This window comes from Bubalus kerabau, chromosome 17 (assembly GCF_029407905.1).
Source record: "Bubalus kerabau isolate K-KA32 ecotype Philippines breed swamp buffalo chromosome 17, PCC_UOA_SB_1v2, whole genome shotgun sequence".
Taxonomy (NCBI): Eukaryota; Metazoa; Chordata; class Mammalia; order Artiodactyla; family Bovidae; genus Bubalus; species Bubalus kerabau.
In genome coordinates this window covers 16,889,235-16,916,513 of record NC_073640.1, presented here as the reverse complement: position 1 = coordinate 16,916,513, position 27,279 = coordinate 16,889,235, and the positions used below count along the sequence as shown (strand labels likewise).

General features: G+C 63.1%; 1 protein-coding gene across 1 annotated transcript in view; it reads right to left on the bottom strand.

Moving 5' to 3' along the window:
* Window positions 1-3,398: 3,398 nt before the first annotated feature.
* The window catches only part of ZFPM1 (zinc finger protein, FOG family member 1), a 61,617-nt gene continuing 37,736 nt past the window's right edge, over window positions 3,399-27,279 (bottom strand). The window contains exons 4-10 of the mRNA XM_055552366.1: window positions 18,702-18,835; window positions 11,166-11,268; window positions 9,410-9,619; window positions 5,986-6,219; window positions 5,687-5,782; window positions 5,457-5,603; window positions 3,399-5,296 (exon numbers count right to left, since the gene is read on the bottom strand). Of these exons, the coding sequence (XP_055408341.1) occupies window positions 3,528-5,296; window positions 5,457-5,603; window positions 5,687-5,782; window positions 5,986-6,219; window positions 9,410-9,619; window positions 11,166-11,268; window positions 18,702-18,835 (2,693 nt within the window). The 3' untranslated portion in view covers window positions 3,399-3,527. The remainder of the gene's footprint in view (window positions 5,297-5,456; window positions 5,604-5,686; window positions 5,783-5,985; window positions 6,220-9,409; window positions 9,620-11,165; window positions 11,269-18,701; window positions 18,836-27,279) is intronic.

Here is a 27,279-nt window from a genome sequence, read left to right as displayed (position 1 = left end):
AGAAGAGTGCTCATGGGAACTAGGAGCTGTCCCAGAGAAACTCCCTCCTAAGTGGTCCCTGGGGCGGCTGGGAGGCCCGTGGTCCATGCTCTCAGCTGCTGCCGGTGTGAGCCAGGCGAGGGTAGGCCTGTGAGCGAGGCTGGGCAGGGGTCAGGGGAAGCCGGGTTGTGGATGGCGGCCGTGTGTGCACTAAGCTGTGGGGCTCCCCGCACCAGCTTGAGTATGGCCGGCCATGTCCCTCCTGAGGACAGCGGTGGGGGCGAGGCTGTACCTCCAGGGATACTGCTGGGGCTCTGCCTGGGGACTCCCACCTTCTCCCACGCACCCCGACACGCAGGGCCAAACCCTCCGGGCTGCTCCCGTGCCGGCCAGTCCCCTCTGTAGCTGCTTCCCCTTCTGTGGGGACCGTGCAGCTCCAGACTTGTGGCTGCGAGCTGTGCGCTGCCTGTTCTCCATTCCCTTTGTGCTGGGACTCACCGCCGCCGCCCACCCTTCAGGAGACAGGGCAGCCTGGCCAGCAGAGCTCCTGTCACCTGGCCTGCTGGCCCACGTAAATGAGTTGCTGCTGACCCCTAGTGCCAGAAACGTCCATAGGCAGTGATTCCTGGTGCCAGGCTGTCCCCAGAGGTGTGCAGGCAGCACTGGCCCCGGGGTGCCCAGGGCTGTGGAGAGCAACGACCTGGGTGAGGTTTGCACACACGACTCTGGGTGGGCGGCCCAGTTAGGAGGAGCTGAGGGTGGCCTGTGGCCTTGAATGTGGACAACACGCTGTGCATACTGTGTATGCAGTGTCGTCTGGTCAGATCGGGCCTCGGGGGTGAAACTGGCTCAATGTGGAGGGGTGCCCAAAGGTGGGAGAACAGGCGATGGACAGGCAAGGCCGGCTTTGTGGAGGCTGTGAGGTGGTGGGGAGTGCTCTTTTCCCTTCCGGTCCTTTCACTCCCCCAGCTTGTCTGATCACGTGCTCCTCCCCAAGGCCAGGTGCCCAAGAGGCAGTGGTCAAGGCAGGTCAGGCTGGTGGGGGCGGGGGAAGGAGGTAAGAAAATAAAACCAGGAGATCCCAAGAGTGACCGCCGTTCTGCGGAGAGGACCAGGTGTTAGGATGCAGGGTCAGGGAAGGTCTCTAAGCCGCATGACAGGAGCAGCCCTTCGCAGGAACAGATGGTGAGGAAGGGCTGGAGCAGCGTGAACAGGGCTTTGGGGGATGGCCTGGCGGCTACCTCTTTGCAGCAGGAGCCCCGAAGGCCTGAAGCCGGGTGTGCCGCCATCTGGTCTCCCAGCCACTCGTCCTGGCAGTGAGGGGCGGTGGGTGCTGGCCGGGGAAGTGGCCAGTCCATCAGATGGGGTTACGGCTGGAGGCACCTGTCCCTAGCAGCTGAAATGTTTGGAATTGGTGGCTGGGGGAGAGCCGAGGCAACCTGGGGGCCAGAACGGGCAGAGGTGGGTTTGGTGGAATCACAGTTGCTTCGACAGTGAGGTGTGAGTAGATGAGGGCGCCACTGCAGGTCTGTGCATGCGCAGGTGTGGGAAGAAGACGTAGGGGCGAGAATTCAGTCTTGGATGAGTCAGGGCCCTTGAGGGCCACGTAGTGGGTGCACAGGTCGGGCCAAGGGGCATGGCTGGGCTGGAGAGAGGTAGGGCCATGGGAACTCACGTGCCCGCCCATGAGGGTGAATGGAGAGCTGCGACTGGGGGTGGTGGCCCTGAGCCCTCACAGCTGGGGTTGTTTGGGAGCATCGTGGCTCCTGGAGACTGGTGTCCCTGGTGGCACTTGCGACTGTGGTGGCAAGTTCTCAGGGAGATGGGGGTGGCTCGAGGCAAGGTGTGGGCAATGGGGTGGTCCTAGGAGGCTGGGTGGGCTCAGCACTGGGGACCTTGGCTGGGCAGAGAGCTTGGCCTGGTCAGCAGTTCAGGCCTGGGGCGGGGTCGGAGGTCGGCTCTGGGCCCTCAGGACGGGCTCCAGGATCCTGCAGCGCACCGCACTCAATCTGTGGGCGTGGACCCTGAGGCCCTTTTCCAAGTGGTGCTGTCTTCCACTCGTGCAGTGAGGGGTGGGAGGGTGGAGGACGCTGACCCCATCCTCCCGCTTTGAGCATCTGTGCTCATCAGCACACAGGGACATTTACCCTGCCTGAGGTTTAATGGCCTCTGCCTCACGTGGTCCCACTCAGAGGTGGAGCCTCCAAAGTCGGTGCAAATGAGGTGCTGGGCCTCCCCTTCCCCAGCCTGGGAGGGCAGGGGTGGGATGGTCTTCATAAGGGGGACATCTGCCAGGAAGCTAGCTGGCTCCCCGGGGGCCCTGACCAGCAACTCTGGTCACACCCTAGTACTAAGGGTCAGCCAAGAGCAAGCGGGAGGGGGCTCTTCTTGTCCTGACACAGGTTCCTCGGTCTTCCACCACTGAGGACTGGGTGGGATGGAACTTGCCTTGGGCAGGAGAGTGAGTCTGGGTGTATGGCAGGAAGCCTTTCAGATATTTGGAGGAAGAAAAAGGCCTTTTTTTTTCTGGCAGTAGGCTACCAGGTCTGAGCAACTTCACTTTCACTTTTCACTTTCATGCATTGGAGAAGGAAATGGCAACCCACTCCAGTGTTCTTGCCTGGAGAATCCCAGGGATGGGGGATCCTGGTGGGCTGCCGTCTATGGGGTCGCACAGTCGGACACGACTGAAGCGACTTAGCAGCAGCAGCAACCAGGTATGTTGTATTTGAAAAAGACATTGTGTACCTCAAATCAAGGGACACCAGGCTGGAGGAAGCCCACGACACCCAGCTGCCAAGTGCCAAGACCACAGCTGGATGCCTTGCTTGGGTTTGGGCCAGGTCATGGTCAGCCATGGTGCATGCAGCCCCCACAGCACCAGCAGGACAGACTGGGAGTGGGGTGGCCCCAACCTCGTGCCCACTGCAGGACCACAGGTGCCTGCTGCCTCCAGTCCAAGAGCTGGCTCTTCTCACGGAGCACTGTGGGCTTGGGGAATTGGCTGCCCATCTCCCTTCTGCCCCCATAGGCCTTGGCAAGCAAGGTGCTCCCATCCCTGGATGCCTCGGTGGCCTGTGACCAGACAGGTGGCATCCAGCGATCAGCATTGAGCAGGTGGAAGAGCTGTGAGCTGGCCAGGATGAAGCTCTTCTCTTTGGCATCTGGTGCCCAAAGGAGAGCTTCTGGCTGGATCTTGGAGGGCAGCAGTGGACCAGGAAGGCCAGCACCTGCTCTCCCCGTGCCCCAGGGGCCCGGAGCAGTGCCATCAGGCCCGACCCTGGGCGAGATCCAACTCTTAAGGCCACTAACCATGTGACTCTGGCCTGCAGTGGCCCGTGTGTACTCAGGGGTGGTGCTGGTCCTATGTGCGCCCACCCCGTAGGGCCCTCTGCTCAGAGAGAACTAGGCTGCTCCACCACTGTGCTCAGCAAACTGAACTTCTTTATTAAGTGCCAAGGTCCAGGCGGGCGCTGCCCCCTGCAGCCCCTCTGCCGAAGCCCGTGCGTGGTTTCCCCGGCCCCTGCAGGGCAGCAGCAGCCAGGCGCTCACTTCACGTGCTCGGCCGCGTGGGAGGAGCAGTAATACTTTTTGTGGGCGATGAAGGTGGACAGGCTGCTGAACCTGATGTTGCACAGGCGGCAGTACCTGTGGTTGCCGTTGGGCACAGGGGCCGGCGCTCCCTGGCTGGGGGTCTGCACACCCTTGTCCGAATGCGAGGGGGGCGTCGGCACCGCCTCCGGGGACGCGGCTGGGGGCGGGCCGGGCCGGGGGCTGCTGGCAGGCGGCTCCTGCAGGTCCTGGCCGTTGAGGCCATCGCGGGGAGCAGCGGGCGAGGGCGTCCGGGCCTCCGTGCCTGGGCCAACTAGGGGCTTGCCCAGCAGCAGGCCGTGCGCCAAGCGGAAGTGCTCGATGAGGTCGCCGCGCACCACGCCGTTCGGGGGGCAGTAGGGGCAGACGACGGCGGGCGGGTCCTCGGGGGCCGCACGCAGGCGGCGCGGAGCGGCGGGGCACGAGAACTTTTTGTGCGCCAGGTAGGCCTCGAGGCTGTGGAAGCTCACGCGGCAAGCCGTGCACTCGTGGTAATCGGCCAGGGCCGCCAGGCCAGGCGCAGGGCCGGGGGCGGCTGCTGGAGCCTGGCGTCGAGGCTTCTTACTTAGGTCGATAGGGCCTTCGGCCGCTTCCGGGCCACTTCCGCCTCCACTTCCGCTTCCGGGCCGCGGTGATGCGGGCGGCGTTGGGGCAGGTCCGGGTGGCGTAGGGGCGGAGCCTGGCGCGGAGGGAGGGGCGGGTCCGGTCAGGGGCGGGGCAGGTCCGGCTAAGGGCGGGGCAGGCCCGGCCGCGTGCAACTCATAGAGCTTGCGGCGCCTGCGCGTGCGCACTGGCGGCGCCGAGGGCGCAGGTGTCCCGGCTGGTGCTGGGCGGCGCGGCGGCGGGTCGTGGCGGGAGGCGCAGTAGTAACGCTTGTGCACCGTGTAGGTCTCGTGGCGGCTGAAGCGGATGTTGCAGGCCTCGCACAGCGTCCGGCGGGGGTCGTCGTCCTCATCCGCCCCGCTGCCCGGGCTAGGGCTGCCCTCGCTGCCCCGGCCGCTCGCGTCAGCGTCTGCCTCGGGCGTGGCTGCGCTCCCCGCCTCGTCCTCGCGTGCCCCGGGACCCGGCGACGAGCGTGGCGCCTCGGCCTCCGAGGATGGCGGGGCAGGGGGCACGCGAGGCGGGGCGGGGGCCGCCTTGGGCCGGCGGGCTGGGGACACGTCGTCGGGCGGCCGGCGGCCAGAGCAGTAGAGGCGCTTGTGCACGTAGAAGTTGTTCACGTTGTTGAAGGTGATGTCGCACTCGAAGCACGTGGCGCCCTTGGGGGCCCCCGCGAAGAGGCCTGCCGGCGCGCCCAACCCCGTACCCGCCTGCAGCCGGCTGTGCACCAGCTCGGACATCTTGGCCAGGATCTCGGAGGCCGGTGGCGCCGCGGGCAGGTGCGGCAGGAACAGTGCGCTGGGCCCTGGGCTGGAGCCGGGTGTGGGGCTGGAGAGCTCTGCTTTCACCCGTGCGGGGCCGGGGCTGGGTGGTGACGGCGTTCGTGAAGGGGCGAGAGGCCCTGGCTCTGCCTCGGGCTCCTCTGCTGCCTCCACCTTGATGCTCCTGGGGGCCGCTGGGGGCTCGCCGCCGCCCCCGTTCTGGGGAGCCGCTCTAGCCTCTCCGTTGGTGGCCTCGGCCAGGGCCTTCCTGTCCACTCCTGGTGAGGGGGTGGGCGCCAGGCCTAGGTCGGCAGAGGCCAGGGGGCCATGCAGTGCCGTGTGCTGCTGGAAGGCGGCCAGACTGTCTGTGGGGAGAGCCCAGAGGCCACCTGTCAGGGCTGGAGCAGGACCTGCCTGGGGCAGACCTGAAGTGGGGAGGGTGGGAAGGGGGAATGGGGCTGGGCAGACGTGGTACAGAACCGAGTCTGAAACCGCCACCCCTCTTCCTGGTTCCCAGGGGCTCACCTGCGGGGAGCTTGGCAGTGGGGTGGCCTGTCCCTGGTGAACAGATCTCAGCCTTAGAGCCTGGCTGGCAGACCATGTGGTTGGTCACCAGGTGGCTGTAGAGGATGTCCCTTGTGGTGGAGATGAAGCCGCAGCTGTGGCAGACTCCTGCAGGAGGGCCGTGGAGTCAGGGCCCTGGGCAGCTGGGCCCCACCAACCCTAACCACGGCCTCCATCCCCACCCTGCTTACCGGTCAGCGTGTCTGTGTGCACCTTGAGGTGCCGCTCACAGTTGGCCTTGGTGGTGAAGGCGGACAGGCAGATGAGACACACGAAGGGGCGCTCTCCTGGAACACAGGCCTGGTGAGGGAGCCTCACTGGCCAGAGACCCCTCGGCTCTTGCCTCCCAGGACCCTGGGGTCCGTGGGAGGCAGCAGGGAGTGGTAAAAAGGACCACCCAGGCACACCCGTGGCTGGCGTGCAACCCCAGGACAGGCACGGTGAGCCTGGGTGGGAGGACACCGTGGGGGGGTGGGCGGGTGGTGCTCACCACTATGGCTACGCATGTGGATCTCCAGGGAGCTGGCGCTGGGGCAGCTTTTGCGGCACTGGGGGAAGGGGCAGACCCGCTCGTTGGGGTAGGTCTCCTTGGGCTTCTCATCCGGGGTGGCCACGGCAGGGGAGCCGGCACCCTGGCGGCTGGCACAGTAGTAGAGGAGGTGGGCTTGCAGGTTCCGCTCGCTACGGTACCAGATGCCACAGTCTTTGCAGGGAAAGATGTCTTCTGAGGGGACGAGAAGGCAGGGGAGAGTCGGACCCAGCCTGAGGGGGTGCCCCGGCAGCAGTGTGGCCACCTCCCACCCAGGGCAGGCATGGCCCTCTGCAACATGAGGGCTGTGCCGCGGGGTCCTCCAGCTCAGGGGAGCGAGGCCTGTGACCTGGGCTGTGCCTTCTCAGGTGTCCCTTGGTGACGCTGTGTCCCCTTTCTGTGGATCTCCAGGATGCCATGGGGACACGTGGATGGGGTCCCCCAGGACAGCCCTGCACTGCTTTCCAACAGTGAGCTCCAGAAGGAGACGCTGGGGTCTCGTGGGTGCCCACGGAAGGAGTGTGGTCAGTGGGGATGACAGGACATGGGGGACGGCCTGGAGCCGGGTGCCCACGGAGGAGGAGGAGACAGGTGGGTGGGCATCCAGGTGCACGTGTCCCCAAGCGCTGGGGGCGGGTGGAGGCCAGGAGCTGCGGGGAACCAAGAGTGTCCAAGTCAAATACACCCCCCACCTGATGGCTCCGTGTGTTACTGGTCAGACTTTGCTGACTCACCACACTTAGCCGTGTGGGCTGCCTCTGCGTTTCTGGTTTATGGGAGTGTGGCCTGTGGGGGTAGACCTGCCAACTGGTGAGGGTTTCTCTGATGGGCGCTTCAGCAGCCCTCTGGTTCCCAGAGATCCTTGAGGAATGTCCTGTCGTTTCTGCCCTGCTCTGTGGCTGAACCCAGGGAGGGGGAGGCTTTGTTCTGTGTCCTGACCTTGATGTGGGGTGGAGGGGCCTGGGACCCCTTCTTGGGGTTTTAACTTGCGTGGGTTAGGATGTGCTCCTCGCCCCGCTGGTTGGCAGTTACTTTAGAAGTAGCGGCCTCTCCACCGCCCGTGGGTGCTGCCAAGCTTCCACCTTCTGCCGCCTCTAAACCAGCAGTCCCCAACCTGTTTGGCACCAGGGGCCAGCTTCATAGAAGACAGTTTTTCCAGACGGGCGTGGAGTGGGGATGGTTTTGGGATAATTTAAATGCATTACATTTATTGTGCACTTTATTTCTACTGTTAACATCAGCTCCATCTCACATCATCAGGCATTAGATCCCAGAGATTGGGGAGCCCTGCTCTAAGGAATTAAGTACCTGTCTGTGGGGTGAGGTCGTCCCCTCATGCCCAGTATCTGCAGTTTTTCTGGCCCCAACCTTCCCACTGTGTTACCGCTGGTTTTCAAGTTTCCCTTTTATTTGGGGGCCTCAGGGCAGCTCTGTTCTCTTACTAGCGGAGGCCTGGAGCTGGGATCCAGATCTCTAGGGCCAGCGGTGGGCTTTTGGTATCTGCAAGCTCAGTGCTGGGGGATGGGGGTCTGGCTGTGGCACGGGGAGGGGGTGGGAACCTTGGAGTCTCAGGTGAGCCCTAGCCCTGAAACAGCGAGGATGGTCACAGTCCCACTGACCCAAGGAGACCCGAGTCCTGGCTGGACGCAGCCCTGTGACCTGCACAGACACCTCGAGACAGGCATTAGCTCCACTCCTGTCACAGGTGAGAAAACTGAGGCTCCCAGTGCTGGAGTCTCAGGAATTAAACTGGGTCTGATTGACTTTGGAGCTCAGGGTCTGAGGGCCGTTCTAGACCACCAGCTGGAGACCCACTTGAGGCTGGGGTGGGGTTGGTGTAAACTTGATAGCGAGCCCACCATGGCCTCACAGATGAAACATCAAACTCAAGGGGAGGGAAACCGAGGCCCAGAGAGGCTGCCTCTGGGCTGGCTCGAGAGGAAGTCCTCCAGCACTGGGGCTCCTGGCAGGCTCCCCTTGAACAGAGGGGAGACAGGCCTTGCTAGGCAACGGATGCCATTTCCTGCCCTGGTGCAGTGGCCATCCTGGCCCCTTAGAGACCCTTCCATTCAGCCTCCCTCTTTCCTGAAACTTTGTTTAGATAAGACCCCTCTGTACTCACCACTGCCCTGAGCCCCCTGCAGGACCCGTTCTCCCTGGGGCGGTGGCCTTGCCCTGTCGAGTACAGTCCTTCCACACAGGCTCTGGGCACGGGCCTCCTGCCTGTGCTTGTCCCCCTCCCTTCTGGTGACACCCGCCTCACTTGGCTGCAACTGTTTGGGTCATGGTGTCCCTTCCAGTGCCCGCAGATCCTGTCTCTCCCTGGGGCCTCATCCCGCCCAGAGCTCCCCACTCTGACTACACCCTGAGTCCCAGCACCTGTCCACTTAGTGCCCAACAGGCTGCTGGCTGGGCCCTCCTCCCTGCCTGTGATGCCCTGGCCTCGCGCTGCTGCCTCCTCCCCCAGCGGGCCTTTGGGCTCCCACGCCTCTCCAGTCTGCCTCGGTCCCTCCACTGGCTGCAGGTCACCATCACATTTAACCTGCTTAAGAAAAAGGCTACTCTTCTCCACCTAACAGCCCTGCGGTTTTAGAACTACATTGGATCCCTGACTTAGCGACTGCACACACATTGCTGCCTGAAAGCCTTCTGCTGGGGTCATGTCTCAGAAGGGACCCCAGCCCTCACATGGGACCACCCTCGGAGTCTTGCTCTGGCCAAGGTCTTGCTGGGCCGTCCGCCTGGCTGCCCTCCCTGGTCTGCGGGTCTCCCAGGCACCCGGACTGAGGCAGCCCTGGCCAGTGCCCACGTCACAGCTTTTCTCCCATCGTGAACCTGCCCGTGGCTACCTGCCTTAGCCCTGGGAGTGGTGGTGGTTCCCTCAACACAGGCAGGTCCCTCCACTGCTTGGTCTGGCGTGGACATCAAACAAGGATTTGAGGAATAAGCAAGTCCAGACCCTCTGCTGGTCGTGGGGAGGGTCCCTCTGCTCCAGCTGGTCTTACCGGTGGCTTTGTCCTAGAGGACACAGCTGTGTCCCTCGCAACTGGGAGGTAGGGGTGGGGCCAGTACATAGTGGGTGAGGGCAGGGCTGCTGCTAGGCCCCCAGGGTGGGCGCATCAGAGACCCCCACCCCAGCCCCACGAGGCTGCTCCGATTGCTGGCCAAGTAGGGGCTGAAGAACCTGTGTGTGCCAGGCATGCCGGGTGAAAAGCCCCCTCACCCATGGGCTGCATCCTGGGGCTCCCCCCGAACCCCACTGCCAGGCCCCTGGAGCACATGCCCTCCTCTGGTCAGCTAACAGACCAGGTGACTGGTCCCTGCAGATCTTAAGCTGGGGACCCCTTGCAGTCTAGCGGGGGCCGGGTGGCAGTGGGTTACTCACTGTTGACGACCGCGGTTGCGAGGATGGATGCCATGCCAGCCTGCTGGGGCAGGAGCTGGATGTCGGGGTGGGAGGGGGCTGGGCTCTCGGGCTCTGCTGGCTCCTTCTTCACAGGGTGGCTGGGGTTGCTGGGGGGCTTGGCCACCAGGAGCACTTTCAGCTGTCCACCTGCTGGCACCGGCCTGGTGAGCCTGCACCAGAGGGCTTCATCTGTGGGGGAGGGCAGCTGTGACGCGGCAGCCCGCAGCTCCAGGCCACAACGGCCGTGCCTCTGCAAAGACCTCCCTCCACCTCCCCAGTCTTATGCTCCTGAGCGCCTCTGCGCGGCCCCATCTTAGACACCTGGGTTCCGCAGCTGGGCATGGGGACCAGAGAGAAGCCATACCAGGTGGGCAGCTGTGGCCAGCTGGTTTCCATGGTGCCCCCTGCCTCCTTGGGGCTCCTGAGTGGTCCCCTGGGGTGTGCCTGCTCTTTTGGGCCTCCCTGCACCAGCCTGTCTGAGTGGGAGGGCCCTTTTCCAGGAGAGAGGAGCCGAGCAGCCCGGAGGGCTGGGTAGCCACTCACCAAGCCCTGGAAAGGCCTCACAGCTTGGCCGGCACGGCTGTTTCCACAGCAGCCTGCAGGGGGCAGCCGCGGCTAACAGGACTCGGTCCAGCTCAGAGGCTGCCAGGAGCCTGCCTTCCCTAAGAGGCAAGGCCCCAGGCCACCTTATGAGAGCATTCAGCACCCCAGGGACCCTTGTCCTACCCGGGCAGATGCGCCCTGCTGACCAGGCCAGGCAGTGCTAACCAGGCCATTTCCCAGTCAGGTGTCCAGGCCCCTAGCTGGTCACCTGCTGCCAACCCAGGCCCTCCAGTGCTCTCTGGGCCCTTAAGAGTACCCTCAAGCAGGGAGGAGGGGTGGGGGTCCTCTGGAGAGGGGTACATGTGGCCATGTTAGCCAGATCCATGGGGTCACCACAGGGCAGAGGGAAAGCTCAGGTCCCTGGGTGCTCCTGGGGACCCCACATGGGGAGGGGCTTGGGTGGGTGTTGGAGCAGCAGCCCAGCCTGGTCCCCTCTTGCCCCCAGAACACTTAATTCATTGCACTCAGGCGATGGTGAGGGGGACACCCCCAGAACATTCTACCAAAGTGGAGCCCCTGTCGGGGAAGGAGGTGGGTTTACTGTGGTCAGCAGGCACATGGCCCTTCCAGGTGGCCACACTGGTGCATGACCCTTGCTCGGGTGTAGAACTTGTCACAAGTCTGTCCCCCCACCCACCCTGGGACCAGAGCCTCCATCTGTAATGGGAGGTCCCCTGCCTTGACGCCCAGATTGTCACACGCTGGGAAGGCTGATCTGGGCAGACCCAGGCAGGCAGGACCAGGACACCAGGGGTGCCAAAGGACCCAGCCTGCCCCCCTCCCTCGAGAGCCACTCCTGGACGGCACAGGAGGGGCATGGGGGCGAGTGCTTTCCTTGTCCTCACAAGACAGAGGCCCCACACGGACCGGCTGGCCCTTGCCAGACCCGGCAGCCCACCAGGCCTGGTTCCTCTGCTGCCCTGGTGGTCTCCCAAAGGTCCTGAGGGCAGTCCTGGCCTCACTGGGGGGCTGCTCCCCCATGCTCGGGCAGATGCCTGTCCAGCCCCAGACTGACATTGATCAGGGCATGGCAGCAGTGGCCCAGGCAGGCTGGTTTGCCTTTAAGGGCTGCCTCAGGAAAAGCACGACCCCCCTCCTCCGGAAGCTGTGAGGGAAGCACCAGGATACCAACCCTTCCGGTAGATCTCCGCGTTGGCCTCGGCCTCAGCCAGGGGCTGGGGCAGTGTCCTCAGCCAGCAGGCCTCGTCCTCCAGCAGCAGGGTCAGGGCCGGGCTCTGGGGGCAGGAAGAGGGGTCAGCAAGCACTCAGTCATGCTCCCGGACACAGCAGAGAAAGAGGTAGACCAGGAGCGTTCCTCAGGGACCACGTGGGCAGAAGCCTGAGAGTCCACCCCATGGGTGTGCCAAGCACCGTGCTGGCAACAGGCACACCGCAGGGAGCCAGCGCCTTCCACGGGTCAGGCGCTGGGTTCACTGGGGAGCTGAGGCCCAGAGAGGTTGAGCAGCTCACCCAAGGTTGCACAGACAGACCGCCATTCGCTCCAGCCGCCCCCTCCCGAGTGGACTGCTACCCCAGGCGCAGGCTGCTGGTGCGAGTGAGCAGGGGACTGGCCTGGAAGAGACGGCATCATCCCTGTCTTCCCTCCCAGCCCTGGGGCACGCCGGTGCACCTCTGTCCAGTCCATTCTGGGGCTGGTAGGTGGCGGACATGTGAGGAACCTCTGCCTGGGCCCAGCAGCCCCACAAGGTCCCCGGGCAGCAAGACGTCCCCCTGCCTTGCTGGCTGAGCTCCCAGCGTCCCCGCGGCTCCCAGAGCATGGTCAGCCCCTCGCCCCCACCTTGCTGGTAGCACCCTCCTCCCACCTCACAGGTGAGGGAAGGGAAGGGAGGCAGCTCACTCCCCCAGTGGCCTGGCCTGAGAGTCCGGCCTTTGAAGTGCCCAGCGGGAAGCAATGCAGTACAGACCTCGCCCTGCTTGGCCCCAGGAGGTTGGAGTGACCACTGCCGCCCGTCAGGCTGCAGCCCCAGGGCTGGGTGGGTTCTGGACTGCTCCTCTCCAGTGGGACGGCCAAGCTCAGCCCCTGGGCGCCGTGTGCAAACTGTGCTGAGCTAACTCTAAGAATGTGTTATCTGCTGCCCACTGGATGGGGACGTTTGTGCACCCTGAGGCACCTGTGGCAGTTGGCCAGGATGCTATGTGGTGGGATGTCTGGGGCAAGTAGCACTTGGAGGGATCCTCTGATGGGTTGTGGGCACCACCATGCCTGGTCCTAGCCCATGGCTTTACTAGGCTTTGCCTGCAGGGACCACATGGGTTCCAGAGCTGGGTACCGGGGTGCAGTCCAGACTCCCTGACTGGGAGACTTGGGAGGGCACTGGCCCTCAATGCACAGCGGCCTCACCTCACTCCTCTGCGCCATGCCCTCATCCTGTGTTGGGCTCAGGCAGCCCGGCCAGTGGACTAGCTGCAAGGCTCAGTCGTGGAACAGTCGAGTGGAGAATAGTCAGCCGGTGGGTCACAGGAGTGGAGCTGGCCAGCGCCATGCCCACACTGCCTGGGCCCCAGCGTCTCTGCAGACAGCGATGCCTGGAGCCTGCATGCCCCCTCGACCGACCTTGTGCTGCGCCTTCTCTTGGGGTGGGTCACATCCCTCTGTGTGACTTGGTTTCCCCTGGGGTACCGGGTAGTCACCGTTGGTGTGGAGCCCCCCTCACTTTGGACAGTGCCTGCCTGGCAAGTGAAGAACAGGAGCACGGCCATCCTTGCTCATCCATTCCCTCTGGCTGGCAGGACACAGCGGGCAGGGGCTGTGCCTCTGGGCCCAGGAGGCCACCAGGCCGTCAACCGCCAGATGTCAGCTAGAGGCGACGGGTGCCACCAAGGAGCTGGCTTTTGAGGGCCAGCCGCAGAGCCAGGGGTCTCCCCGCTGGGAGGTTTTTGCTGCCCATAGCTGGGGACAGGCTGGGGCCAAAGCAGAGCGGGCGCAGCAGCGAGTGGCCAGCGGCTCCCGCATCCTGGCTGGCCCGACCTGGGCTGGCAGCTTGCAGAGGCGGGGGCCTCTCCGAGTCTCTAATGAATATTAATGAGTGGAGGAGGGAGAAAAAAATTAATCTGCCTGATCCTCTGATGGGTGCTGCGGTAACGATATGAAATCTAATTATTCGTCCCAATATTTCTAAACCCTCAAACTGAGACTGACAGCCTCCCGGTCGGTTTAGTGCTTATCACTCCCGGGAGCGGCGTGTTCGCGGCATGATAAAAGCACAGCCCTGCTGACGCTGCAGAACCCCCGATTCTCCACGTCCGTCCACGCGGAGGGCAGGAGGCAGCGCCATGTTCCTGGGGGCTCTGTGCCTCCTGCCAGAAGCGGCCCCTTGCCTGGTGGCTGCCCTGGACTGGCTGGGCGCCCATGAGGGTGGTCGAGGGGCAGGGGACATGGGGACCCCATGCCTGAATCCCAAGAGGGAGAGGGGCCAGGAGATCCAGGGTTAGGACCCTTCCCTCTCATTCCCTTGGCCCTTAATACTCTGGGGGAGCCTGGCCCCCACTTACATGGGCAAGGCTGAGCCCATCACCCCTGGCCTGCCCTCCTGCGCTTGGACCCTAGGGGTGCAGGCACCAGCACCCCGCCACAGTTTCAGGGAAGGGAGCATGCCTCCACCCACCGTGTCCCGGGAGCTGCAGCCTGCCCCCGACCCAGCCCTGGGTGGTGAGGACAGATTTCAGTCTCTGCCCTCCCTGCTGTGAAGGGCCGGACACGGTTCGAGCTGCCCTAGTCTATCTTTTCTTCTCCCCCTCTGCCCCCACCCTAATTCCAGGCAGCCTTGGGACACAGCCCTTTTCTCTGGTGGTTGAAGGTCCTGTGGGCAGCAGGGTGTGAGCCTGGCCCTTCTGCCAAAACTATCAGAGACGTGCTGCCTCCCCTCCCTGGGCTCCCCCAGGCTCACTGCTGGGTTTGGGTCTAGCTCGCTCTGGACAGGCTAGGTCCAGAGCGAGCAAGAAGCTTGGTTTCCCACCCTGCCTTAGCTGTGGGGGTTGCTTGGTCCCTTCCTGACTAGGCCTCCCCACCCAGCCCCGGGATAGCAGGTGGCCCCTTTAAATTCTCTGGGTGCATCTGAGAACCCTCCTTGTTCCCCCAACAAAGAGGTCAGTGTCTGGGTTCTGTGCCCACTGATAACCATCAGAAACCCTATCTCTACCGCATCCGCTGTGACAGCCATATCTCAGGCTGTTCCCAAACCTGCCTTGCGTCCGTGAAGCAGCGTCCAGGGGCGGCGGGGTCCTGGCTCAGGGAGCCGGACGGCCCGCGGAAGGCCTCCCAGGGCACTGCAGGTAGGCTCGTGGGAGGTCGGTCGCAGGCTGTGGTGGGCTCTGATCAGGCTGCACCCCTGTCCTGTCAGTCTGTCCCACTCACGTTGCCAGAGGCGTCCCCACCCAGGGGGCGGCTCAGGTGTGTCAGGCGAGAGAAGCCCAAGGGACCCACCGTGTGCCATGCCCAGGCTGGGCATCTTCCCTTAAGGATCATTCCCTATGGCAACCGCAGGAAGCGGGGCCTCACCAGGAGGGCCGTGGTCTGGTGCACTGCAGCACCCCACCCTCTGGCCAGGGCTCGTCCTGCTGAAAGTTTGGCTCTGCCCGGCCATGACCACTGATGACAGCCTTTGGGGGAGGTCCTGTGGGGAGAGCCGCTCAGGGCCTGTGGTGCCCGAAGGCCCAGCCCCATCTGCGTGGAGCCAGCTGACCTCATGTCAGCCTCACGGGCAGGGGCTGCCTGCCCAGACCTGCTGCTCCTCCAGAGGGTCCCTCCTGTCTCTCACTGACGTCACGGTGGCCTTGCAGATAAAGTGGATGAGCTCTGGGAGGGCAGCTGGACAGACAGATGGATGGGTCAGGTTAGTGCAGGCCTGCTGGTTCGCTCATCCAGCCACCATCCATCTCCCCTTTCACGTGTTTACATAGCTACCTATCCATCCACCCACCCACCCACCCACCCACCCACCCATCTTCTGCCTGCCCACAGATTCACCCACCTGTCCATCCACCTTCTAACTGCCCGTCCATCTTCCATTTATCCATCCATTATCCATTCATCCATCCACCATCCACCTGTCCATTCATCCGGTACACAACCTTCCATCTGACATCTACCTGTGCACGCATCCATCCATTTATCCGTCCAGTGTCCACTCACCCTTCCATCCATCCTCGTCCATCTACTATCCTTCCTCTATTATCCATCCACCTTCTGCCCATACATGCAGCACTTAACCTTCTGTCCAGCATCTATCTGCCTGTACACACATCCATCCAGTTATCTAGCCAGTATCCACTCACCCTCCCATCCATCCACCAACACCCTTCCATCCACCTCTGCCCATCATTCTACCATCCAGGTCATCTGTTGGGAGAAGGCAATGGCACCCCACTCCAGTACTGTTGCCCGGAAAATCCCATGGATGGAGGAGCCTGGTGGGCTGCAGTCCATGGGGTCGCTAAGAGTTGGATACGACTGAGTGACTTCTTTCACTTTCCACTTTCACGCATTGGAGAAGGAAATGGCAACCCACTCCAGTGTTCTTGCCTGGAGAATCCCAGGGATGGGGGAGCCTGGTAGGCTGCAGTCCATGGGGTCGCACAGAGTCGGACACGACTGAAGCAACTTAGCAGCAGCAGCAGCAGCAGGTCATCTGTCTACCATCTGCCTGTCCGCCTATCCATCTGTCCCTCTGCTTATCCTCCACTCATCATCCTCTTACCCGTCTACATACCCATCCACCACCCATCCTGAACGTTTCTTCTGCATCTGAGTACAAGTTTTACACTGCTGGGCTTCCAACCCCTGGGTTTCCAGCGAAGGCCCCAGTTGCATCCTGGGGTACCTTGAGGTCCCACAGCGAACCAGTTCTTGACTCCTGGCAGGCTCTGCGTGCTGTGTCCTTTCCTCGGTCCATCCCCAAGGCCTGGCGTGTGCGGGGACGCCACCGTGCCTCCCCTCTGCAGGCAGCCTAGGCCCAGGGCAACTGTGGGAAAGTGCTGCCACACCCCAGAGTTGCCCCTCTCCCACTTCGTCCTCCAAACAGCAAAGACAAGCTGCGTGGCGGGTGATGGGATGGTCTGGGGTGGGAGGTACGCGGGGGAGAGAGCCGGGCCCATCAACTGAGCTCGATAAGGGGCCTGCTGGAACGCTAGCGAAAATATTTAGACAATAAATGAAGTATTGGAGAGGCACGCGTATCTTTAAGAAATCAATCATCTTGTACGCGTGTCTGGACACTTGGCGCCAAGGCAGAGATAGTGCCTGCTGGGAAGATAAGGGTTAATCAAGGATTTAATTCTGCAGGAGATAAAGCCACAGGCCGAGCGGGCTGCCCTTCCTCCCTGGGCTCCTCTGCACGAGCCTCAAAGGAGCGCTCCCTGGACACTATCTCCCGGCCTGGAGAGGGTTTCCAGCCTCACGCCAAGTCTTCCCAGGCTGACCTGTGTCCTGGGCCCAAGGAATACAAGAACCTCCAGGGGGGAGGCTGCTGGCGGGAGGGGAGGGCCCGGGGGTGGGGGTGCAGTGGGGATCCCGGGGCTCCAGTCCCCCAGCCCCACCTTCAGGGGTCTCTGCTCTTTGGTCCTGGTGACTGTATCACGTTACCCACCCTCTCGGGCCTCAGTTTTCTCATCTGGACATTGGGAACAGCAGTGCCTCCCTCAGGCAGGGCTGGACAAAGTGAGGGGCCAAGTCTAAAGACGGGCGCCTAGCAGTTGTGTCTGGAACACACAGCTGTCCCTTGGAAGGGGCTGACCTTCCCCAAGGAAGGAGCGGAGGGAGAGGTAGGGTCCTGCTCAGGACAGACAGAGGGCGTGGTCAGCCTGCCTTGACAGTCACGGAGCTTCCATCAGCGCCCCCCCTAACAGCTATCCTCTCGAAGGTAGGCTGCTACTTGCATCCGTCCAGTGACAGGGAGCTTCCTGCCTGTAGGGACTGCGGTAAGCACCGCAGTCTCAATCACACAGTGGAGCCAAAGTCTGGCTCCTTCCAAGGAGCTGAAATCCATGCTGGAGCTCTCGCTGCTTCCTACCTGCTTGTGGCCATGGGATAGGAGGGTCGCCCTCCACAGGATGCTGGCCATGCTGCCCTGGAGGTGTGGCTTGGGGTAATCGCCGCACGTGTATCGCCTCATTTAACCCGCCCAGCAACTCTGGGAAGCCGGCTTCCCCGCCTTACAGAGGAGCTGCTGCTCTGCCACCCTCTTCACTGCCGGGAGTGCAGGCTCAGGCCTCAAGGACCCTACGGGACTCCGATGTGTCCCCCTGAGGTTCCCTGGGCTGAGGAGACAGCAGCTCAGAGAGGCGGGGCACACGGCAAAGCGGCCACAGGGTAGGAGGCCCCAGGGTCTGACCCTGTGCCATGGGGATGGCCTGGCCTTGAAGGTGGGCATCCTGTGTCCTGGGCCAGCCTCCCACCACCTCACTGAGCTGTCTCCAAGCTCCTGAAGCTCAGGTCCCGATTCTGAGACCTCTGCCCCAGCATGACCCACAAGCCCAGGCTTCACTTCTCACCAGAGTGGCTAGGAGCCGTGAGCCACCGTGGAAGGGCATGGCTGGGGATTCTGCCCATGCTCCCTGCCACAGGCACCGCGCCTGGGCCTGGTTTCCTCTGCAGAGAAATGGGCTCTGTTGGGTTGGAGCTGATTAGAGCTGTGGGGAAGGGGAGGGGGCAAGCCCACCCTCACAGCCCCGCACTGCCCCTGAAGGCCGACCAGAGGCCCAGCACCACAGGGCACCTGCTGGTACCCTGGATCCAGCCTCACCTGAATGCCACACTAGCAATCGCAAGGGGCTGGGCCATGGCTGCGCCTGCGCATGTGGGGCACCGGGCCCTGGACTTGGGGGGGCCAAGCTGGGTGCTGCCTGGCCTTCTAGGCCAGCATCACCATGGCTGGAGGTGTTTCCCGAACACTCATCATGCACAACCTCCCTCCCCACCCCATTCTCATCACAGCAGGTGCCCACTCCACCGCCCATACACCAGCCCACACAGGTTCTAAAAGGAGCACTTGTGCCCCGTGAGAGGACGCCGCACCGACTCGCCTTGAGAGGGCACCTCAGAAGTAGCCCTGAGACAGGTGACATGTCCCCCAGTGGTCATCAGCCCGCACTGGAGACGCTCGGGCACCAACAGCGCCCTCTCCCCGTCGTCAGGAGGACCCACAGGCATGGGAAGGGACGCATCGCTCACCCTGGGTCGCAGCTGTATCCAGAAACCCACCTCCCTGGCCACTGGGGGTGGCCCCACCCGTGAAGCCCAGTGCCGGGGCAGCGCCGCCCGCCTGCCTGGGCACAGGCCAGGCTCAGGCCCAGCACTCGGTCCCTTGCTGCTTCCTCCCCTCAAATGCCCTTCCCTTTCTCTGCCTCACCAACTTCTCCTCCTTCATTGAAGGCCCACTCAAAGAACCCTCCCCCAGGCAGCCCTTCCTTGGTCGCCCTGAGGGCTAGAGCCCCACACCACCTCCCCCAGGCAGCCCTCCCTGTGCTCCCACAAAGTTACCTCTTCCCTTCTCCCCTGGTCCCAGCACCTCATATCTGTATCTCCTGACCTGTTTCGAGAGGCAGGAGCTCCTGGGCGGGGGTCTAGCCCAGGCCTGGCTCAAGGATTGAAGGGCCTGTACCCCGGGCTGAACACCGCCTTGGCCCATGCGGCTGAGATTGGGCTACTTACCAGTTCCGCCTGCCCGGGGGACAGGGCTCCGGTCTGGATGCTCCCGCGGAACGGGCCCCAGGACAGGCCCTCGGTGAGGCTGCAGCGAGCCCGCACGCACCTCTGTCCGTCTTGCAGCAGTGGCTCCAGCTCGTCTACAGGGAGAGACGCCAGAGGCGTGAGGACGGCCTGCTGCCCAGGCTCAGCCCGCCCTTGCGGCCCCCTCGCCCGGGAGCATTCAGGGGACTGAGGGCAGAGGAGGGCGGGCGACGGGTGGGTGGCCCTGTGGCCTGGCCCAGGTTACGAGGGTGGTGCTGGGTCCTGGGGGCCAGGCCAGACCCTGTGCTCAGACCTTTTATGAGGGATGGCAGGCTGCAGCAACCAGATAGCGAGGGGTGCCTGCCACTGGATCTGAGCAGGTGGGCACACAGCTCGGGAACCACGGCTGCCACGTTGGGATGCGTGTGCCTTGCACAGCTCAGGACGCGCACACAGAGCCAGGTCACCCCCTCTGCCTTACATGGGGGCGACACTGCTGAGGACGACGATGCCGATGAGACTCACCTCCCGTCCCACCACACAGTCCTCCCAGGCCCCTCCCATCGGCTTGAGTCCGAGATCTGCAGAGCGCACCTATGCAGGCAGCTGTGGAAATGCTGGTTTCCCACCATGAGTCAGGGGCTGCATACCTCCCACCTCCTGGGGTTGGGGTGAGGTTGAGTGAGTCAGTCCTCTTAGCACCTGAGCACAGGGCCCAGCAGGGGAGCCAGGGCAGGAGCTAAGTGTCCTGCCCCCGAGGTCCTTGGCACAGCCAGACCGTGCCATCACTCCCTGCAGGACCCCTGCCCACTTTCTGGAAAGGTCTGGACCGGATTCCTGCTGTGGCCTTTGGTCAGCAGCTGCCTTTCTGAGCAGTCTGCTGTGCTACTGGGGGTCGAAGGCTCTCAGGCTGAGGCCGCCTGTGCTGTGGCCGGGGTGGTGGCTCCTGTGGCGGGGTGGCCACCGCAGGACTCTGTCCCATGGATGTGGACTGCTGGCCTCTGCTGGGAGCACCCCCAGTCCCTCTCACGGGGCAGGACTTCAGGTTGCAGTGTCTGCAGTCAGGCTCCCAGGCTCGGCTGGGCCTTGCTGCACGACCCACATAACCTCGTGGGGTGGACTACAGGGCGGCCCCTAAAGAGACTGTACTGCAACCTGGGGGTGGGCCTTACAGCAAACGATGGGTGTCCTCGTGAGGGGGACACAGGAAGAAGCACCTGTGAAGATGGGGCAGGGACTGTCATGACACAGCCGCGGGGACACTGTCCCTGGAGCCTCGGGGAAGAGCGGGACTTCAGCTCCAGAGCTGTGATAGAGATTTCCGACATTTCAAGGCACCAAGGTTGTGCGATTTTCCCTGGGCCGCCCCGGAGAGACACATGTGGCAAGTTACCCGCCCACAGGGAGGGGATGATGGTGGCCACGCCCCCACAGGGCGGTCCCTCCCCAGGCCACACGCCCTCTGCCCTGGAAGGCAGGGCCACCTCGTCCCTCAGGTGCCACCTGGGCCTACAGAAGCCTCATGTGGCCTGGCCTGGACCCCGAGCAAGCACTGCTGTGTCGGCCCCACTTCCTGGATCCCTGATCGGGCAGGCTGTGGCCTTAATGGGCCCGATTATCAGATAACTGCCGGCCTAATGGCACAGATAACGTGCAAATACGCCAGGAGGCCTGGCTAAAACGTTCTAACTGGGTCCTTGTCTTCCCCAGGGCTGATAAGGTGGCAGGGGACCAGGACGAGGCCAGGAGGCGGTGCCCTTTATCAGCCCTGTGGGGAGGGGCAGAGACTGCCCCGTTGCTCTGTGGCCCACCCACAAGGGGCTGTGTCCTCCACCGCGCACCAGGATGGCCTGGGTCCCGGCCAGGGCTCTGCAGGTTACTGGCCAGCACCGGTCACCTGTTCCTGCCCAAACGGCCCTGTGACGTCGGCCCTCCCCTTGTTCCCTCTTCCAGTACAGATGAGGAAACAGGCCCCGAGAGGTGGTGAGGCTGACAGTGGGAGGTCAGGATCTGAGCCCAGGCCCCTGCTCTCTAGGGCGTACCTGGGTCTCTGGTGCTCCACTTGGCTGGCCCCAGGGGGTGGGAATGTGGGGAGCAGAAGAGGCTGCCTAATGGCGAGCTTGCTGGGCCCTTGTGGGTGCTACTTCCAAGGCTGGAGGGAGCCCACCAGGGTTAGGGTATACTGCCCATCCCTCCCATTGTCCCCACTGGAGGCAGGGGTCAAGGAGGAATCTTTTCGAACCCCGATGTGCAGACAGCCAGAGCTTTCAAGCCTCGTGGGGTCTGCGCGCTCACAGGCCTCTGGAGCAGGGAGGCCCACGACCCTCCCTGGGCCTCAGTTATGCTGCTGGGGCCACAGACAAGCCAGGGACAGTCCTCTCACTGCCCGGGGCCTGTTCTGGTTTGTCAAGCTGGGCACCCCTGTAGGAGACAGTGCTGTCCATCCGAGGCCAGCACCCACCTTCCCCAGAGGAGGAGGAGCAGGAAGTCGTTTCAGTCTTCCCAAGAGTGGTCGAGTCCTGCCCAGACCTGGGGACACAGCGGGGACGGGGGTGGCTGGCCCAGGTCCCCACCACGGGGGGGATGGGGTGCAGCCCTGGGCCCCCAGTTGCCCCTGACTTGCTGCAGCTGTGGGATCCCGAAGCCCCTCTAGCCCTGGCGGCCTCCTGGAGGAAGGGGCAGAGCACCCACCCACGCTGCACCACGACAAACTGCCGGCTCCCTAATCGCGCCCCAGGGCTAGTGGCCCCGCTCCCAGATAACAGCATGGCTGGTGCTTCCCGTGGCCCCCGCTCCATCTGCTGGGTATCATGCATTGCCAGAGAGAACGGCTCCTGATAAAGGCAGCCGTTCAGCACGATGAGGTAGAACCCCCCACTTTGGGCTTGCTGAGGGCAGGCCCAGGCCTGGGAAAGGCATGGAGGCCAGGGACCTGAGGGATGTGAGCTGGGGATCAGGCAACAGTCAATCAGAACCCACTTCCCTAGTCCAGGGGAGGCTACTCCTGAGAGGCTGGGCATTAGAAAGGGTACCGCATGTAGGCAGAGTCAGGGCCACAGCAGGTGGCTGGCTCGGTGGGGCGAACATGGCTAGATCTCAGCCTCAGCTCACTCAGTGCACTTGTGCAGTACACAACCTGTGCAACTGTCCATGGTGGCCCTGGTGATGTTCAGCATCCAACCACTCAGATAACCTATTTCCGGCTCCCAGTTCCTGCCTAACCCCAAGCACAAGTCAAGCAGGTGTTAAAGCCCAGTTAGCACCTATCAGAGACCCTTTCCCAACCAGAAATAAAACTATCCAAAAAAGGGGTGAGGGTGGGTGAGGCCACCTACTCCTGGCGGACTAGGTACTCAGTGAGAGCTCCATTCAAAACTTGAGAATGAATTAAAGTACAAATGAGCAAGGAAGGGGCTGGGGGTGGCAGCTGACCAGGTGCGTGACAGACAGGAAGACACAGCTATTTTTAAACAGCCCCTAAAGCTCCAGAGGATCTAGACACTGGTGGCCTTGGAGATGGTCAGCTCCCAACCGCACTCACAGGAAACGTGGAGCCAGGGAGGCCCGGGAGTGCTCAAGCCACAGTGTGAGGCCTGGCTGGGTGGGACCGGAACCGTCTTTGGACTTAACAAAACACCAGGTAGGTACCTGGGGCAGAGCTGAGGGTGGCACATCCTCTGCCCTCAGAACTCCCAGGAAACATGGACAGCGGTGGCAGTGCCACTGGTGGGCCAATCAGGGTGGGCTTCCAGGTGGAGGTGTCCTTCACCCTGGGAGCCTCCTGTGACCATGTCTCCATCTCCTCCTCCCAGCTCCAGAGAAGCTGGAGCAAGCAGGGAAGCTAGAACTCCAGCTCCAGCAAGGTCCTCGCGGAGGCCTCCCTGTCTTACCTACCACAGCCCCATCCCCACAGCTGGACGGGGGGGAACGATGCCATCTGCCCTGAGAATTAACATGGTCCTAATGGAGTTTCTGGCTTCTGTTTATTGAACCTTAGCCAAACGCTTGCCATAAATCACAGGGATTCCTCCCAGCCACGCTGAAGCTGTCCACCCCCCACCCCACCCCAGGCGTACAGGGGGAGAGAATGAGGTTCAGAGAGGTTAAAAGACCGGCCCAGGGTACACAGCTGGCTGGTGGGATTTGACCAGAGCCCTAGCACGCTCCTGGTCAGGGCCCTGACACCCTTTTCTGGGTCTTCATGGGTGGAGGCAGGAAGAGATAGAGAAGAGAGGGCGGGGAGAGGCTGCTGGAGGGCAGTGGGGACAGTGGGCAGCCCCTGCTCTCCTGTCGCGGGCTGGCTTCTCCTGGTGTGGAAGAGGGGCAGTCCTGTGTGGATGGGGGTCGGGCCATCACTACCGGCAGTGTCGGGACAGAGACTAATTTATTCTGGCAAACAACCCCACACACACTATTTCCAGAACAAACATGCCATGCTGGGATTCAATTTCACCCCCAAAGCTTGTGTGAGAGTCCTGATGAGAAAATTCAGCCTTTGCATATTTACATGATTTAAACATCTATTTAGGTTTCAGACTGCTTCAATGGCATCCTGAGGGGCCAGAGAAAGGAGGCAGGACTGGGCATGGCCACCCCAGGCCTGGCGTGGGAGCCCAGCAGATGGGGTGGCGGCTGGGAGCACTGGGGTCTGGAGTCCCAGCCCAGCCACTGCCTGGCTCTTGCTGAGCCTCGGGTCACCTGCTGGGCTGGTGGCTCCGAGAGTAAAGATGGTGCCGGTCAGCACATGGGCCTGGCATGTCCACTCCCCTGCGCCTGGGTGTTTCCACACCTCTGGTCCTGCCAGGGCTGCGGAGAGCTGTCCTTAGACTCGGCCCTGCCCCCAGCTCTGTCCCACAACCTGGAGTCCTTGGCGGCCTCCTTCAACAACAGGCAAAACAAACAGTGAGGAGGCTCTGGTCTGCCTGCGCTTCCACTGGAGTGGCCCAGAGAGCTCAAGCAACCTGCTTGAGGCTGCTCAGCAAGAGCTGCCGCCACCTGACCAGACCTGAGCTCCTTCTTGAGGGAGCATCCGGGGCCTCAACCCAGACCATCTGGCTCCGGAACCCACAAGCCCAGCCACCCCCAAGTCCGGCCGAGCCACGGCCCGCTGGCCGCTTGGCAGTTCTGACCGAAGGGCCCTGATGTCCGCAGGAGTGTCTGTGAGCCCGGGCCTGCCCCGCGCCCTGCTAGCTGGCCCCTCCTTCCAGGGGCCGGGCTCCATTTGTGCTAATGGCCAGTGGCCTCCAGGGTACAAAGGCCAGCCACCTGGCAGTCCCCGCCCTGAACGGTGGGCTCTGGGATCGGTGTGTGGGTGCCCACCCTGGGGTCACTGCCAGAACCCACTTATCTAATCAGCCTCATCGCTCCCGCCCAGCCCTGCCCTGCGGCTCCCGGGGGCCAGCTGGCCCCGGCTTTGTCGGGAGCGGCCCTATCTCAGGGATCACGCTGTTTGCCTTTGATAAAAGTCACAGAAAAGGGAGAGAAGGAGTGAGAGGGAGATGAAGAAAACCCTAGAGTGAGCAGGCTCCGCCCTGGCGGGTTCTAGAACTCTCCAAGGGCCTGGTCCCAGAGCAGCACATCCCGCACCAACGTGCAAGCAGGCTGAGGGGGCATGCACCTCCCCCAAGGTCACACAGTAGGCCAGGCGGTGGGGTTACCCTGGCCAGGTGGGGTGGGCACCACCAAGGCTGTGGGGGCCCATCTGGACACACAAGACCTGGAGCTGGTCACCTTCCCTCCTGCTCTGTGGCCGTGGAGTCTCTGGGCTGGGAGGGGAGGGTCTGTCTATGCCGGTGCTGAGGCCCCTGCCTGTGTGTGGCTCTCCTGTGATCTGGCTGGAAGGGCAGACTGCGCTGGCGGACGGCAAACTCCCATCATCTCCTTGGAACGCTCCCACCCTAGGTCCTACCTGCCGGCCTGCTTTTGATTCCTGTTTACAGACGGGGGAACACAGCCCAGAAGAGGGGACTGGGGACAGGCCAGGAGGGGGACCCAGGTCCTGCGGCACAAGCAATGCTGTGGGATGTGCCCGGGTGAGCCAGCAAGGTCAACGTGCATGGTGGGCAGCCAGCTGCTCAGCAGGAGGCCCACACACCTGCTGGAGCCATGTGGCTTCTCCCACCCGGGCTGGTGCCCCAGGCTGGGTGGCAGCAAGACTCTCACCCTGGCTGCTGACAGGTGGCTTTCTCTAAGTTGTCCCGCCCTCTAGGCCTCAGGACCAGAAGATGGCCTGGATCAGGCCACACCTGAATCCTACATCGGGAAACTATAAGGGGCAGAGCTTGAGCCTGACCCTGCCGTCACTAGTGACCATGTGCCTTTTGCACAGACTCAGGCTCCCAGCTGTGACTCACGAGGACAAAGTGTCAAAGGAACATGGTTAAGCTTTGGGGTAAAATCAGTGGGGTCTATTTCTGCCACTCATTGCAAGGTGAGGAGAACATGTCTTGGAGAGGTCAGGGGATGGTCTTAGGTCACAGGGCCAGCAAGCAGCACAGGAGGGTGAAGCCCAGATCTCCCTGACCCCAACCCGCGACCCCACCCAGGCAGTATGCTCTCGCTCACAGCAAAGCCAGCACAAGCAGAGGCTGAGCACTCTGGGCCCTAGGCACGATCCTGTCTCTGTTCCACAGGGGAGCTGAGCGGGGTGGGAAGCCATCCTGACACCAGTCCTAGCCCTGGAACCCTGAGCCCACAGCAGTGGCGTAGCCAAGATGGAAGGACTAACCTGAAGCGTAACCTCTAGATAAGACAGCTCAGGGAGACACTGGCTCAGAGCAAAGGCACTTGAGTGCTTGGAGGATTAGTGGCTCTTTGGGGCCGGGTGAGGGTTTCCCCTCTGCCTCCAGCCTGGGTGTTCCCAGGGAGCCCCTTAGAGTACCTGGACCCTGGCAGGAGAGCCTAGAACCAGCAGAAACAGCTGGAGGAGCTGGGGGCATGTATGAAAACGGTGACGGGCTGCAATGAATTAAGAACTGTATGGCATACACCGGGGTCTCTGGCCTCGTGGGGGTAACTGGATGCTGAGACAGAGCCAGGCTCTGGCTCCCACAGGACCACGACCTGCTGGAGCCCAGTGCTGCCTGCCACCCCTCGGCCTCAGATGCCATGCTATCCTACACCCACTCTGGGGGCCGAGCTCCACCAGATCTCTGCTGTGTAGTTCACGTTACCAAGGGTGCGGCTCTGGAGCTGTGGCCGTGACCAAGATGATGCCCGATTCACTGACAGGGAAAGTCAGATGAGAGGACTCCTGGGAGCTGCCCCTGTGGCCCCTGCATGCCGCGGGGCGCACCGCCGCTCGAGGGTCTCCCACTTGTCTGCCGGCCTGGTGCCCTCTGCCAGCACCCCTGAATTCCAGGCTGGGCAGAGGCTGAGCCTCCCTGGAATGAGATGGCCTTCTCATTCCAGGCCAGAGGTTTTCAAAGGGCTTCGAGCCCAGAAGCTCCTTTGCAAGAAGCTGCCCACAGACCCTGCACTCACAGCGGCAGGTGGTGGGGGCAGGGCTGGAGCTCAGACCCAGAGGACCCCTCTCAAGCCCCTCCCTTAGGGTGGGGCACACCTGCCGCCTGTGTCTCATGGGGCCCGCCTAGTGCGGGGTGGAGCTGGCAGGCAGGCAGGTTCCCAGGAGCCGACGGCAGAGGGGGCTGGTGGGGCGGCACGGAGGCCCGTCCATTGTGGGCCAGTGGTGCCAGGCACCACAGGGCCTGGGCCAGGGAGGGCCTTTCAGTGGGCAGGGCCCTGGACACTCTGGCTGGGGGCCTCTGTTACTAAGTCCCCTCATGCAGCGGGGTGCCTCCACCAGCTCACTGTGCCCTGAGCTGCCTCCAGCGCCAAGGGGCCCACGTGTGCATTTCAGTGACTCTCAGTCTCTCCCTAGAACGTACCCATTGGGCGGGGGGCACTGGCGGCTGGCTGTGTCTGAGAGTGCAGCCCACCCTGTGGGCATCTGTCTGCAGGACGGTGGCAGGGGGGCCGACCTGGGGCTGAGCACCCGGGCCCTGCTGATGAGCCACAGGCCTGGGAGAAAGGGCAGCTGGTCGTGTGGGGCCGGGGGGTGGGGTGTGCCCCCATGCCCGCCCACACATGCCCTGAGCCCCCAGATGGATGGAGGCCCAGAGCCACCTCTGGGGCTCCCGCTTCCCATCTGTGAAGAGCTGGCACGCGGAATGGGCAAGGAGGGGGACATGCTGGCCCCTGGGCCTGGAGTCCACTGTGGACTGGCCCCACCCACCAGCGGGTGACGCCAGCCCCCAGGTGCTGAGCCCCTGCCCACCCCCACCCCGCCAGCTGGTGCTGTGACTCTCTTCCTATCGCTGGGACATCGCTGGGATTATTGATTTTTTGACACAGAACAACAGCCTATCTCTGTCGGGCTGAACCCTGGCCCCGGCTAATGGCAGACTGGGACTGCCCGGGAGAGCCAGCAGCGCAGGGCGGGGCCGGCCCCACACCAGGGTTCTGACTGACCCCCTCGCCCACCGGCCTGTGGGGCCCCATGGCCTCAAAGTAGGTGGCCGCATGGTCTCTCCAGCCTTCCCGAAAAGCTTAAAAGAAGAAA